The following is a 15815-nucleotide window of genomic DNA, read 5'->3' on the forward strand; positions in this document are numbered from 1 at the left end:
TAGTAAACAGTTAACTGAGGGAAAACAAAATGGTGTCATAGGTTAAAAACAGAATTCATTCATCTACGCTGTCACTTGAAGGAATCTTTAATGGAAAGCAAGGAGGAAATGATAAAAATAAACAAAGAAAAAATAGGTATATTAGTAAGATCAGCTCAAATCCAACATCTCCTTAGAAGGTCAACCTTACTGAGTTGGGCTTTAACATTATGTCTTCAACTAGCAGGAAGAGAAATAATGAAAACTACTTGGTATTTGTTTTGAAGCTCTAGTCAAGGACGTTGCTATCCTAACACATAATGTCCCCTGTCGAGTCTCAAGGCAGAAGTTTCTTGTCATCCCTGAGTAATCACTGTACACTTCCTCCTTTTCGCTCACTATATTATGTAAACTGTTTCTTCTCCTGTCCGGAAGTCCACAGTAAATTTCCTACTCATTCACAAAATTCGGCTAAGCACCTATGGTTATCATAAGGCTACATCACCTTTTCTAAGATCTTTACTTTTATCTTTATTTCTGCAAGTTATGTTGTATGCAGCTTCAAATACATTTTGGAAAAAGAATAATTTAAACAAAGTGGTATATTTAACCCCTGATTTTTTGTTTTTGTTTTTGTTGAGAATTGGCAGACCAAACTCTATAATCAACTCTTTCTTCTTTATTATTACATGGACTGAAGGGTAAGGAGCACAAAAAAACAGATCCTGTTTTAAAAATCTATAAAATTAACACTTTCATCTCTATTAGTACCTCTCAAATTTCTCTTCTGAGTAGGGAAAGGAAGAGATGAAAGGGAAGGGAAAGGATAAGAAGACCAGGGAAGGATGGGAAGGATGGGAAACGTGCTACCAGACACACGTTTCTCAAGGGCTGTTCTCCACCCCTAGACACTTTGGATTGTGGAAGGTGCCCATGACATCATAACTTAAATAAAGATATATTTTATGAATCATGGCATAATAAAAAGTTTATTTCCCAACTAACACAATTAGGCACAAAATTACGGTAAGTACCTTTTAGTTATGACAAAGGATATAAATTTATACAATATATCTGTATGGTACTTTTCAATGCACATAATCTTCATTTTCCAGATTTCAGTCATTCCGTCTACAGACATCCGCTGCACACACACCACGTTAACCCCGTAGTGTTATAGGGCCATGAGAGGACAACTCACACACTGACCATGGCTGTTCCCTCAAATTCTCTACAGATGCAGTGTAGTTATTCACCCTGGCTTCACCCTGGACTCACCTAAAGGGCTTTTTACAAAATCTCTTCCAGGTTCTGACTGAAAAGATTTTAATTTGCTTGCTTCGCGATAGGGTTGGACATTTTTTGGAAACTCCCCAGAGTATTCTAAAGTGCAGCTGTAACTAAGAACCTCTGGTCTAATCTAATTTAAAAACCTCTCCACGTTGTTGAAACATTGTTTTCCTCACCAATTTTGCCAATCAGTCCTTCTGTGGAAGGGGTTTTTGAGTGACTAAGATAATCTTTTTCATTATAAAATACAGTTTCTAAAATGGTATGCCTCATAGCCAAAGAGAAATCCAGGCCCTATCACGTTTCCTCATTTACCAAACAGGGATGAAAATATCTGCCCTATGGGGCCATTGTGAGGACTAAATGGCACATAATAAGTACAGAGTAGGTTGTCACCACTAGTGTCATTTTTTGACATTAGTCATTCCCCTGTTAGTAGGACTTTGACCACCCAGTTCACTTTGCCTCTTAATTCCAAGGAGAGCTCACTCAGCAGACTGAGGGTTAAAAAATTTTAATATAGAGACTGAAAAGGAGGAGGAAAAATGAAAGAGAGGGAAAAGAGTGTTATATTGAAACTTTGGTGAGGAGAAGACCCTGGAGGAATTAAATGGGAAGCTTTATAATGAGGTGGGAACACTCAGGGACTGGAGTAAATCAGAGATGAACTGAGACTAGTTCTACAGCTAATAGATCATGTAACCATCAGTGGTTATTTAATTTCCTGGAGCTCAGTTTCCATAAATAATAATGCCTGCTCCAATGAGGTCCAGTCTTTCAGTCTATAAATATTTATTAGGTGTCCATTATGATATTTATAGTACAATGTTATTTGGAAGCTTTGAACATTCAGTAAGTAATGGGTGCCTATACAAAAGAAACAGAGGGAAATAAGAAAAAGAAAGTGAGTAGCACCCAAAACAAACCCTCTTTGCTGTATTTCTCCTCTACACGGCATGCTGCTCTTCTAGAAAATGTATAAATGGTGGCAGCCTGGCTGGGAGGTAACTGACATAATAATGGTGAGGCACCAGGCTCTGGAGTCACACTGCTCCTCCACTTCCTAGGCGTGTGAGCCTGGGCAAGTTATCGAACCTTTACGGCCCTCAGCTGCTTCATGCATCAGTAAAAGTAATGCTAATGCAAATTCCAAAAGTCTGCTGTGAAAATCAAATGAGTTTATGCTTATAAAGTGTTTGGTACAAAGTAAGTGTTACACAGATATTAGTTACTATTCTATTACCACGTGATAGATACGTCAGGGACCAAGCCAGGTCATATGTCAATCAACCCTCAATTCCTTCATTATGTCACTTCACATCAAACAATGAGTACAACATACGGGTCAAGCTTGGGGACTTGGCCCCAATTCCTGGCTCAAATACTTACTAGTCTCGCGACTTTGGGTAAATTATGTACATCCCTGGTCCTGCATTTCTCCCAGAAGAAAAAAAATCAAGAAAATTGTAGTGATCTCTAAGCAAAACTTCCATTCTCACATTGTACTATCAAAGTACTTTCACATACTGATAGTTCCTAAGTGCTTGAGAGTTTGAATTTGATAACACTATTCAAAATTATGGAGGTGAAGGAAAATGTGCCAATCTATTGTAACTTAACACAAGAAGGAAATAATGGTAATATTATTAAAATAATACAAGAATATATCAAAGTTGTCAATAAACAAATATTTTAATTTATACAAAAGAATAAAAGGAATGAGAGGGAATGGTTAATAACAAGTATCAAAAGTAAAAGGCATTTGTCATTAAAAATTTACTGAAATGGGTCATTGGTTGCAGTAGGATCTAAAGACTAGTTGCCAAAATTACCTGTGCAATTTGTTTTATTTGTTGTTTAAGCCACTAAGTTTCCAGGTGTTTTCTCACGCATCACACAATAACCAAAAACAAACAAACAAACAAAAACCCCAAACCCTGGTACCATAAGTGTCAGATACTTTATTGCTGCGTCTGTTCCCAATTCTCTGCTTCTCACTCCTACTTCCTGGAAATGTACCTTGTGGGTCTTGACTCCACTCCCTGGGCTTTGACTACACTTTCTGAGTCATCCTTATCTTTTCATTACAAATAGCCCATAAGTACGGGCTAGTCCTGCCCGTACGACATTGAGGGCCCAGAAGTTACTTTTATTTTGAAATATCTCTCTCCCAGTGGACATTTATATAAAACTCCTTTGAAAATTTGTGAAATACCAATGTGTCAAATTATAATTCACTGTATTAGATAAAAGGCACAGGCACAAAATATCTTCAAAAGAGGCTCCTCTCTACTTTAGGCTGTAAATCGGGCGAGGCACACACCCAAAAGATTTAGAAGCCGCATGTTTATTTGAGCGTATCTACGAGTCACATTTTTCAGATTCTTATGAGCCTTTTTGTCTAGATAAAATGGTCTACTAGACACCACCTAAATCTTCCTGAAGTCATAACAAAGGGTCTTTTAACTGCACCCTTAATCTGGTTTTTCTTCCAACACCACACTTTACCGGCAGCAATCTGGGTTTGATTGTTGAACTACGGCCATTTCTTAAATGGGGGTAATATTTTTGCCAAGGGAGACTGGGGATAGAAGTTTTATTTTCAAGTCCATCAAGTGCTGGCTCTTTATATTTCCTCTAAAGTCTGTTTGAAAACTTAAAAGTTCCTTCTTTAGCTCATTTCACATCTCTCGTAGGTCACTATAGGTAGTTGAGAGAAGCAAAATGACACTTTCAACAGTCTTCCCGGAAATCTACTTGGCTACATCCACGGTGCATTATGCACATTTTCTGCTTTCCGCCTTACCTCCAAACTTCCTGCCACAACATAAAATGGTCATCTCTGCTTCAGCCTCCAATAACAATTTGTCACTGCTCTTCCAGTTTTTATGATTTCTACTGTGGTTACTTATTGCTATATAATAAACTGCCCAGAAATTAGTGCTATAAAGACATTTTATTGTTTCTCATGATACTATGCATTAAACAGGAAGTTCTTAGACTTCAGAGGGTGAGCTGGGAAGACAGAATGGCTGAAAGGGTAGAAGTGACCTCACTCACATGGTTGGCAAGTTGATGCTGGTGCTGGTGCTACCTATGGCCTGGGAGCTCAGCCAGGACTGCTGACCGGAGTCTTTATTCTTCCCCATGTGGCTTGTCTGGGTTTCCTCCTACCACAGTGGTCTCACAGTAGTCAAGGTTTTTATATGGTAGCTGACTAGCAAACCCACAAAAAAGGGAACTCCCGTACCTTACTAAGATTTAGACCTTGAACTGATACAGTTCCATGTTTGTCTGCTGCAATCTATTGATTAAAGTAAGCAATAGGGGCACCCCAGATTTTTAAAATTATATACTTAGGTAAATAAATATATTTATTTATATATACACACATAATTTATATATTAGACATACTACATATATAATCATATATACAAATATATATGTATGTATTCTGTGCTTCTTTTGAGGTCACAAAAGAATGATCTACCACAAAAGCTGATGGTGTCATTCTTCTATGTTACCAAATGCCAATTTTGGTAACTATGTAAGCATAAATATATAGATATTTATATCATAGGTCAATTCTATTATTTACCCTTAAGGAATTATTAGAAACATTAGTCCTAGAAATAAACAGTAACTACAAACAAAATATAGCAATTCCTAAGAATTATATTATATAAATGGCTTATTATTATAAAATTAAATTTTTATTTTAGAAGTAAAACTTAGTAGATTGAGTAGAAACAAAATTCTCAAGATGTTCTGAAGTTGTTATTTTTATCTACACATAATTACTAATGATCTGAATCCACTTAGCACTGTACTTTATCTGCATGATTGCATAAAAAGCATTTAGCAAAATGTCTGATACATAGTAAATGCTCTGATACATAGTAAAAGGACTTAACTACTTTTACTGTCTCCTTCCATTAATAAGCCACAATGTTAAAAATATTAACCAGGCTGACAAAAACAGAAGAAAAATACAAAGAGAAACTTGTTCATTCATTCAAAATACCCACTCTAATTATCTACTTAACTGTGTTATTATATACTGCGATACTACACAGTGCACAAAGGACAAATTGCAAAAAAATTAACTGTTCTCTTATTAGCTCTTCAACTGCAAAAAATTGTATAGGTTTCAGAAGAATGAAAGGTCATTTTCTAAATGCAAACATTGCTAATATATTCTATTATGTTAGGAACTCACAAGTTTAGCCATCACTGTATATAAAAACTTGCTTATTGTTTACATAACATGTCACTCTAAGGCCAACATATACCCCGGTCTTCGTGGTCAGGAGTCCAAACCAATGAACCCAAAGGTAGCAGTTCTGATTCGAAAGCTTACAAAATGCTTACAAAATGCTCCACACAATCTGTGTTTTGGGAGAGATTTCCCTCCAGTGTGGTTGACACTAACCCACATGTGCTACACGGATCACACCTGAAGTCCATACCTCCTGCATTTTGTCTATTTTTATTCCATTTCCCCACTTAATGCCTGACTGAGAAATTGACCTCTGTGCATTACCACTTCGGTGTGTCAGGGCTGCCGCACAGGCATGGGCAACAGTGTAGTGGAAGCAGATGTGAGAATTCACTGGAAGTAAGTGCTAACACATTCATGACTAGAACTTGAGCTGCTGCCACACCCTGCCACCCCAGCATTAGCATGACATGTGGCCAAAACCACCTCCCTGTTAGAATTTTTTGTAAACCCAACTATAGTCACTTCCTCTCACCACATCACTGGTTTTTAAGGTAAAATAAATTTAGAGGATGAGTATGTCTTTGAATTATAAATCCTGAGTAACTGTGAGGACCGGAGAGGGAGGAACAGTCTCAGACAAGGCAGAGGTTAAGTGCTAATGCTCAGGAGTCAGACTGGGCCTGAATTCTGGACCTAACTGCTTAGCTGTGTCACTTTAAGCAAATCACTTCTCTGAACTTATGTTATAATCCTGGCACGTCACTAGGAGAATGATGATAACAGTGTACTCTGATAAATTACAAATCCCATTTTGACCTTAGCCTCCGTCCCACCCTGTCATTACTCAGGGCTTCTCATGCATTATATGCATTTATTGTCCTGATATTGCTGTAGGGTAGGAATGATTAGCTCCATTTAAGAAGCAAGGGAATGGGCAATGAGGTGAAGTCACTTGTCCAGGGTTGCACAGCTAGTATAGAGCTCCTCTGTTTATCTGACCCCAGGTCTAATCCTAGTGTTTTCATTCTAAGGAGGAGACTCTAAGAGCCTCTGATGGAAGAGCTGGGTATGCTCCATGCCTCATGCTCACTCTTGCCCAACCCTGAACTTGTTCTGATTTCAAGAGAGCTATCACTGGCTACAGAAAAAGTCACTAATGTTTCTTTTAAATTTAGGCATTTGCTTAGTTTTTCACATAATAACATTATGGTTGAAATAAAATTGAGTAAGCTGCATGTACCGAAATTGAAGATGTGAAGGCCTTGCCCACCTTGAATCTCACTACAAAGGGAATAACATCGTTAATAGTTCCCTGCATATCTTCCAGACATTTTTCTAGGCATTTATAATTACACACACACATACCCCATAAAGAGAGCTAAATTTTTTGTTTTTATTCTTTAAAACTAAAAGACACTTAACAGAGTGTCCTACAACTTTGTTTTCTCAAGCAATATATCTTAGATATATTTTCACATCAATATATATGGGTTCTCTAATTCTTCAAATGACTGCATAGTATCTCATTCTATGTACATACTCTAATTAGAGGATCCTCAATGTATGGGCATTTAGATGGAATTGAGTTTCTCACTGTTACGAACAAGGCTGCGATATCTAGTGTCTAACATGCTTGTCTTTGCACACCAGTGCTGGTGAAAGCAGAATTGCTAACAGGAGCTTTCTTAACTTTTACAAATGCTGTCACGTGCCCTCACACCATGAACATGTCAATGATAAGTAACCAACTCTCAGAGGGACTATTTCAACACAAGTAAATTTTTAATCGAGATTAAAAGGAATTAGGAGAAATTCTTTCAAATAATAGAAATATGCATATTATCTAAACTTAATCAAATGACTTCTCTTCAATTTCCAACCAGTTTGCCTAAGGAATATTTTTTCCTAAGTAAATGATAATTGTGTTCAGGTCAGACAATTATATAACTGTTTCAATTTGGGGATATTGAAAACAGAGTTGGAAATGTTTATAACTTATCTATAAGATAGAAGTGGGAAAATTAATTTACCATCTCTCAAAGAGAGAAAATACATTATCGCTGTTAATAACTAACGTTCCAGAGTCAGAGAAACTCAGTCACAAATATTTGTGACTTGTGAAGTCACAAGCTGTGGGACCCTGGACAAATATTTGCTGAGCATTTACTGTGTGCCAGGCTCTGTTCTAGGTGTTGGATATATGGGTGAATGAGACAAAGAAGAGCCCTTTACTCTCATGTGATTTACATTACAGACATGGAGATAAAAACAAATTGATTAATTAACAGAATACTTTCAAAAAGTGATATCCAAATAGAGTACTGTGAGAAATCGCTGAGGAGGAGGGTCTGTGTTCCTTCAGACTCGATGGCCAGGCAAAGCCTCTCAGAGCAGGTAACACACAGGGTACAACCTAACGGACAACAATGACCTGGCCATAACAAGATCTGGGCAGAGAAATAGCAAAAAGGCATGTCTCCTACCGTGGAAACACGCCTGGCCTTTTCAGGGAATGCAAAGGTCAGTGGGCTAACCTGTGGCCACCGATGAAAGAGAGGATTGGGTGAGGCAATCAGGTAGAACTTTTAGGCAATTGGGAGACATGTGCTCCTATTCTAAGCCATTAGACTGTGTTAAGTATGAGAGTGACATGATCTACTTTAGACATTAAGAACCCATTCTGGCTAATATGCTGCTCGCCACTTACTAACTAAGTATCCTTGGACAAGCTACATTACCTTTCTTAGCTTCAGTTTCCTCATTTGTAAAGTTGAGATAATACAGTATGTATTACATGGAGTTGATATAAGGATTAAATGAGGTAATGAATGGAAAGCATCTTTCACACACTGCCTAGCACATAATAATTGTTCACTAAATGATTTCAACTAAATCATTTTATATCATTAAGATCATATTAAACAGAACTGAGCATAATCCATTATCCCCAATTATGCACCATACTAACTAAAAATATCCTTTAAACATCGTCCTGTTTCAAATTCTCTAATATTGAGAGGCTGGATATTTCCATACTTAAAAAGAAACACTCAGCACTTTCTCTTGCCTGATCCTTTCATACAGCCCTGAATTGTTTGCATGTATGTGCATGCCCCTTACTCTTCACACATACTGGATCATACATCTTCGTGTTACCCCCTGAGCCCACAATGCTCAATACATCTTATAAGGAAGGCAAGCGGTAGGTGGGTAGGAGAAAAAATGAACTAACAGAGGTATGGAGGATATAAATCATGTGACAAGAGAAAAGAAGGGAGTGTTTTTAAACTGAAACACTTAAAAGAATACAATAAATAATTATATAAAATATATTACTGATCATTTTTTGCCATGAGTATTATTCTATTCATGCATTTACATAGTACCAGACACTACGCTGAAACCCTAAGAGAGACCTAGCTAACAAAAGCCCTACCGTAAGGATGGGAACCTCTTGCTTCATCTCTACTGAAAATATTTAGCAATACTCTGAGAAACACGAAGAAAGCACTTCTCGTATTTACCAAGGTACTGAAGAATTATGAGTACTAGAACCAAAAATTGTGAAACCCGCTGTGCTTAAACTTTTGTGCTTTTCACGTACTCAGATCTATTTGTCAGTGTGACATCAAGGATGCTGCCATACAGAATACCCATTCCTAGGCTTTGAAACAAAGATCTGCAATAGTTGTGGAAACATGTGTTCAGTGATCTTGATCTGAACATGCAAACTGATTCTACACATTTGAAAGTGTGTAATAGATGGAAAATGACCCTCTGTCCAAATATAGAGGACCATCGGAATTTAAAAAGTTACTGATATACTGAAATAAAAGTAGTATACGAATAACTACAAGCAAAAAACAATATCCTTTAGCGGAGATTATTCTGTGATATACAAAGTAATTTTCTATGTATTGTCTTATTTTGATCTTCATAACATCTCTCTTAAGAAAACCTGATAGTTTATGTCTATAGTTCACACATATATAAAGTAACACACTGAGTAGATACTTTGATCCAAGTCTCCTAAGTAACAAAACTGGAACTCTTCTTCATAGTGTATTTTCTGCCATCCCAAACTAACTCAACATGTCACAAACTGCAGTTCATTAAAACTGAGTGTATTTCTATTTAAAGAGACAGGCAAGCAAACCACATACAAAATGAGTTGCAAGTAGCCTTATGAAAATTCTGCCTGGAATATTATAAATCCTCCCAAATAGACCAATACTCTCTTTATATCCTCCCTGATTATTAACATACTACATATTCCCTAGCTCCCGCTCACAACAAACAAGAAGAAAGCTTTAATCTTTGAATACATAAATGCCAGAATCTGTCCTACATTCTCCTCACTGACTTCAATTCTTACAAAAGTCTTCTGAGGTAGGTATTGTTATCATCATCATCATTGTTGTCATTAGTATATAGACGGGGAAACAAGGAAGCATAAAGAGGTTAAGTAACTTGTCCATCACCACTTTACTAGAAATTGGTTCAGTGACTCTTAACAACGGTATGTGGTGGTCTCTTGAAGAAGAAGCCTCTTGCCCTGGCTGGTGTAGCTCAGTGGATTAACCCCGGGCCTGGGAACCAACCAACCATGGTTCGATTCCCAGTCAGGGCACATGCCTGGGCTGTGGGCCAGTTCCCAGCAGGGGACACATGGGAGGCAACCATACATTGATGTTTCTCTCCCTTTCTCCTGCCCTTCCCCTCTAAAGATAAATAAATAAATAAGAATCTTTTAAAAAAAGAAGAAGAAGAAGAAGAAGCTTCTTCACCCATTCCAACCTTTCCCCTATTACATTCAACCAGTGATAAGGGGAGAATCCCTGATTTAGATTAATGATTTCAACTCTTTTTGTGCACATCTAAGTGATATCGGTCTTATCAACCAGGGACTGTTCTTCATTTTCAAAGTGTGGGAGCACCCATATATCAAGTGTCTCAAAACCTGGCATAGTATATGCAGGTGACAATTACTGCGAGTCTACAGTGTGTCTGGTATTAAAAGCACTAAAGTGCTTTTCTCTATATGTGCATGCTGTAAATGTTAACACTGTTCTCTTTTCTGGCCTAAAGACAGACTGGATTCAAAGCCATTGTTTTGGAAATTAAGCTGGGCAGTGGAAAAATTTTTTCGTGAAGGCAAGGACTGTTTTATCACCAGGTATAGAAAGCTGTCGTAAAGAACTACTATCGCTCTGGCCCTTGAAGAAATCCAGACACACACAGGAAGTGTGGAAGGGCAGTCTCAGTAAGAAGACTGAGGTTGTAAGCTGGGCATCCCATGCACAGAGATCCCTTTCCAGAAAAACTAATTCTTGAAGCACAAGTAAATTAAAAGTTTATAAAAGTGCTCTCCCTGAATCCTTTTAAATATTATGAATTTTTGACCTATTTAAGAAAAAAATAATTTAGAAAAGAAACCTGCATTCAAACATAACTCTTGAGAAATCCACACAAGCAAAGCAAAGTACACCAGCCTCCCCTGCTAAAACTGCAATTTGGAGAAATTTGATTTCAGAATAATGCTAACCCATCCATTCACTCAGAACTGATAAGAACTATCTTGCATACTCTGTGTTAAATAAAGTAGATATAAAAACGAAGAAGAAAAATCTCCCATCGCTACAGAACTCAAAGTCTAGTAAACAAAACTGATCCCATAGAAACTAGCCATTTTTAAAAATATAGCGGTGACTATATATTTCCAACTTGCTACAGCGGGTTCAAATGACAGAGAAATGGTCTCATAAAATATTTGACATTGGCTTGGAAAAAGAGACAACTTTTACAAAAATGTATATCTCTGTGTGTATGTAAACAGACACATATGTTCATATTATATGTCTTATAAAAGATGTAAGATGTACATGTAGTTTCTGTGTGAGTTATATATATACATTAATATAATATATATAATAACAGCAAGTCCCCTTAAAAAGTAAATACATTCAGCACCAATGGACCTCAGAGAAAGGATAGAGATCCAGGATGTCTGCTGAACCTAGTAAATTATCCAGATAGAACTTATCTTTCTTCTCCTAAAGATCTTCAAATTCCTAGCTGATTAACGTGTTACATCTAAACAAGAAAGATGTGGAGCTATTAACAGTAACAGAGAAGGGAAAAGGTGGGAAGTAGTAAATATACAACTAAAGCAGAATTCTGGCTTTCGTTGTACATTCCACTGCCAATATGAATGATATTGATTTTCACATTATCTGCTCTTTTATATCACTCATACCTCCTTTCCTCTCTATTAGTGAAGAGAACCCAATTGTATGTGCATTTGCTTGATTCCACTGAGAGGCCCGAATCACCACGTGTAATATCAATCATTCTTTTAAGATTAGTCTCTACTAAAAGCTTGCAGTGAAATGATAATGCACTAACCTGTCTCCAGTTAATGGCAAAATAATGGTTGCTTGAGAAGAAAACACAATGAAAGATAATCTCATTTGAGGGCTGCAAAATAAGAAGAGAGGCAGTTAAAACATTTTTAAAAGAAATATCAATACAATACAGATGTATAGCTAGGGAGTCTCATTTAAAATTGGTCTCACTGAATGGTCCAGGCTTCTTTTAAATGGAACCCTCTAAGCAGATACAGTAACTCTGCTTCATGTTACTGCACAAGTCATTTTGGATTTAGTGCTTCTCAGTACTCAAGCACTCCTCCGTGACCCATGGCGCCATTTAGAAAGAGACTAACTAGAAAGACGAATTCTAGGCCAGTGTAATGTTTTTTGTAGAAACTGCTTGATGTTTTGCCTCATTTCCTTAAAGGAGACCAAACACTGCAGAATGATTATCGCTAGCAATATTTAGGACTAGGGAGTAGCCTGTTTGATTTAATTACAACTCTGATATGAATTCATACAAAAGTTCTCCTGAAGTAAGAATACTTAAAGAGTGCCATGGACAATGTGAAAGAGACCCGCAGCTCCTCCTATTTTGATGGGGCATTTTCAATTTCCCAGGTCTCAACCATCATACTTCCCCTTGTCAACAGTTGCCCCAGTTAGCTACATCTTTCAAACTTGAGGTATTTATGTCACAGAACGGTTCTTATTTTTAAGACACTTTTGAGACTATTACTAAGATTGAAATCTGCAGATATGAAACTAAGATCTATAAACTGAAGATCAGAACGATCTCACAAAGGCTTTTACATATTTTGAAAGTTATTCCCTTTAGCAGCTACCCCTTATTCACTTCCTACAATGCATGGTTAGTAACCAAGCAACTAAACTTGAGCCAGAAAACAATGTATTAAGGCATTCCATCTCACAAACCAGACCAAATAAGAACCCTGCTTCATGAAAATGTTCTATTGAAATGATCCATTGCTTTCGGGGAAATTCTGTGATGCTCTCTGCACACTCTTGGGTAAAATCAGAAAATTTATAAGCAACTGCCTCTTCTGCCTTTGACATGTATGATATAGAGCCCTGTTTACTTTTCTCTCCTAGGCAGTTTCACCTCAGACCCTCCCCAGAAATGAGAGTGTTATACTTGGCTTCTTAAACAAAAGACTGATGATTGAACATGGACAAGCATACATTTTTATAGGGGTAAGTTTACGGCTGCCAATAAATGAAAGCAAGGATTGCCTAGGCCTCTACAGATTGTTGAAGTTACTTGCAACATGACTTTCAAAATGTTTTGATCATCCAAGCCTGTTTTACAGACAACATTTGGGCTAACAAGACTGAAAGAAGAAATATTTAATGATACAGCTCTTTTTTGTGTCCTTTCCATTATCTTGATAAACTTGCATTTGCTCATTGCATTTTTCTCTAAAAAAGAAAAATGAAAAGGAAAGAAAACCTCAAAAGCCTGGTATCTTAGTGCTAATTTTAAATAGGGATGCCACTAATTCCTAGTTACTTCTAAATAAGAGAGTAAGCTGGATTTCATAGTAGTTATGCTTTTTATAGGAGGGAAGAAAATCAGACTTTCCTAGTGAGGCTTATTGCATATATAGAACAGTTAAATTTTAAACCGGCCACACACCCACACACTGTATAAACACAAGTCGTTTCTTTAAACATACACACAAGTGCCTTTGCTGGTAGTATAGTTATTAACACATGTTCATCTGAAGTTTACCAACACTTTTTTTAATGAGAACCTCTACAATGCTAAGAATTGTATGGAAAAAATATATTATGGATACTATTAGCATAAAAATTGTTAATGTGACAAATTATGAGAAAGCATAACTGAAATTTAAAGCATATGAAAATTCAAAAAAGAAAGACATTTGGAATAAATAGTATTTGAAGATGCTTCCCCAAGAGCCTGGGCCAAGTTTCTGGGATCCAGATGAAATGAGCCCTCAACAACTGAAGGGCTGTCCTAATAACAGCATATGTATAATAATGATCTGGAGGCACATTAAAATCAACATTTCAGTGAGAGCTTTTCCTGCAAGGGGTCTCACAAAAGGGACACCCTACATTTTAGCCTACTTTCCTCCCCCTCAAACTCCAGTTGCTAGAAAGTAAAGGGAGAGAAAATACCTCACAAATCTGTCCGTGAGTTGCTGGACAAAATCGTAAATTTCAATCCAGTTATTTGCCACACTCCCAGACCTGAGGAAATGAAATTGAACAAATAAGAAAAAGAAACATTTACACGGGGGTACCCTGGCCTCTTCTAGACGCAGAAGTAACAATGTCAGTAACTGAAACTTAGGTGCTCGAAGAATCAGGGAAGTCGACCCATTTGGGGGACCACCTGTCTGCTAATTGTTTGGAGTAGGGCCTCAGCTCTAAAATAAAAATAAACACCGCCTTCCTTTGAAGGAAATGCAGACCACACAGGGTATGTTAACCTTAAGCATTTCCTAGGATAAAACCAAGCAAACTTCAGCCAGCATCACGGAGTGAAGACAGAGAGGCTGGGAAACAGTCTTGTCCGAGTTCTAGGGACACAGAAGGGTATCCCCAGCGGTTGCACTTCCATTTCTCAAAGGCCCTCGGCTGGCAAGCAGTGAGTACCCTACCTCCCGTAAGAGTCCAGCCCCTTGGGGCTCCCGTCACCAATCCCAGCCAGCAAAGATCGCAAAGCACTAGAATTGTGCACGGAGGGACCAAAAGGGTATCCATCCACGGATTTCTAACACCCCTCCCCAGGGCGCACACGCATCTCAGATTGCCCGGCCACAGCTCATCCAATGCAACCCTCACCAGAAGACACTGGACCTCCCTCTTGCACTCACTTGTCCAGGACGAAGTAGAGATCAAACGCTCCTCTGCAGGAGGGCTGCTCCTGCGCGCTCAGCAGCACCCCCGGGCCACTAAGCGCCAGCAGCCACAGCCCGGGGACTAGCCAGCTCCCCGGACTGCGGGCCAGGAACAGCCGCGCCACCATCCTGTGGCCACGGGCCTGCGACTCGGTCCTGCTCACAGCCCCCTCGGCTCGACTCGGTGGGACACTACGGCGGTAGGAGTTACCAGAGACCCTGGGGTGGGGACAGCGAGCAGCTAGGGCGCCAGGGCCTGGGTCAGTGTAACCCACTAACTGTCAGAGGGAGGAGAAAAGGGTGGGAGGGAGGTCCTAGGAGGACAAAGGGAGACTCGGCAACCTCCGCAGCTGCCGCCGGAACTCTTGACGAGTCCCAGTGGAAGAGCGATCCAGTCCTTCCCCGCTGGATTCCGGAGAGTTCCTGCACACCAGGAGGGCCCACGGCGACAGCTCGCAAAACAAGTTCCTCCCCGTCCTCTAGCCGAGCCCCTAGCGTCCGCCTCGGACCCCGACCGAGAGCCCCATTCCTCCGGGTGGACTGGAGTCCGGCTGCTGCAGGGCGCTGCGGGGCGGCCGCCCCCGGAACGCGGCGTCGGCCGCTCAAACTTTGAGTGGAGGTCCCTGTCCTCTGGTTCCCTTCCTCCGGCGGCCCAACTGCCCCAGGCGCTCCAAACTTTTCTCCTTGTGCTGGGCTCTGGCACCACGCAGCCGGGCGGTCCCCTTTAGGGGAGGAGGCTGAGCGGGCTCCGGGCTAGTGGCTGGGATCAGCCACTGCAACCCAAGCTGAGAGCAAGATCAGCCCAAATGTAGTCTAAGTGTGGGCGGGGCCTGATCTGAAGTGAGCGAGCCGCACAGGCACACTTGCGGGTTCGTGCCGAGTTGGAAATGACTAACGCTCGCCAAATTTTGGAAAGAGGAGGAGTTTAGAAAAACAAATGTCCTGTAGAAACTAAACGTACCCATGTATCTTACAGGCCTGATCTATTTCAGCGCTGTGTGGCTGAGAGACCAAAGACTAGCAATTCCACGGGAAGTGATAGCCTGCTTACTCCGCCCCACC

At 39.4% G+C, this 15815-nt stretch overlaps 1 protein-coding gene across 2 annotated transcripts in view; it reads right to left on the reverse strand.

Moving 5' to 3' along the window:
- ANTXR2 (ANTXR cell adhesion molecule 2) overlaps positions 1 to 15540 on the reverse strand; it is a 153923-nt gene extending 138383 nt beyond the window's left edge. Inside the window, exons 1-3 of one of the 2 annotated variants that reach the window (XM_037051028.1) lie at positions 14730 to 15539; positions 14029 to 14100; positions 11897 to 11968 (exon numbers count right to left, since the gene is read on the reverse strand). In XM_037051028.1, the coding sequence (XP_036906923.1) occupies positions 11897 to 11968; positions 14029 to 14100; positions 14730 to 14881 (296 nt within the window). In that variant the 5' untranslated portion in view covers positions 14882 to 15539. Of the gene's footprint in view, positions 1 to 11896; positions 11969 to 14028; positions 14101 to 14729 lie in introns of both variants that reach the window. The other variant, XM_037051027.1, reaches the window with a different exon arrangement.
- Between the last annotated feature and the right edge of the window lie 275 nt (positions 15541 to 15815).

The sequence above is a fragment of the Sturnira hondurensis genome, unplaced genomic scaffold, assembly GCF_014824575.4.
Source record: "Sturnira hondurensis isolate 20B ecotype Veracruz unplaced genomic scaffold, ASM1482457v3 Scaffold0007036, whole genome shotgun sequence".
Classification (NCBI taxonomy): domain Eukaryota; kingdom Metazoa; phylum Chordata; class Mammalia; order Chiroptera; family Phyllostomidae; genus Sturnira; species Sturnira hondurensis.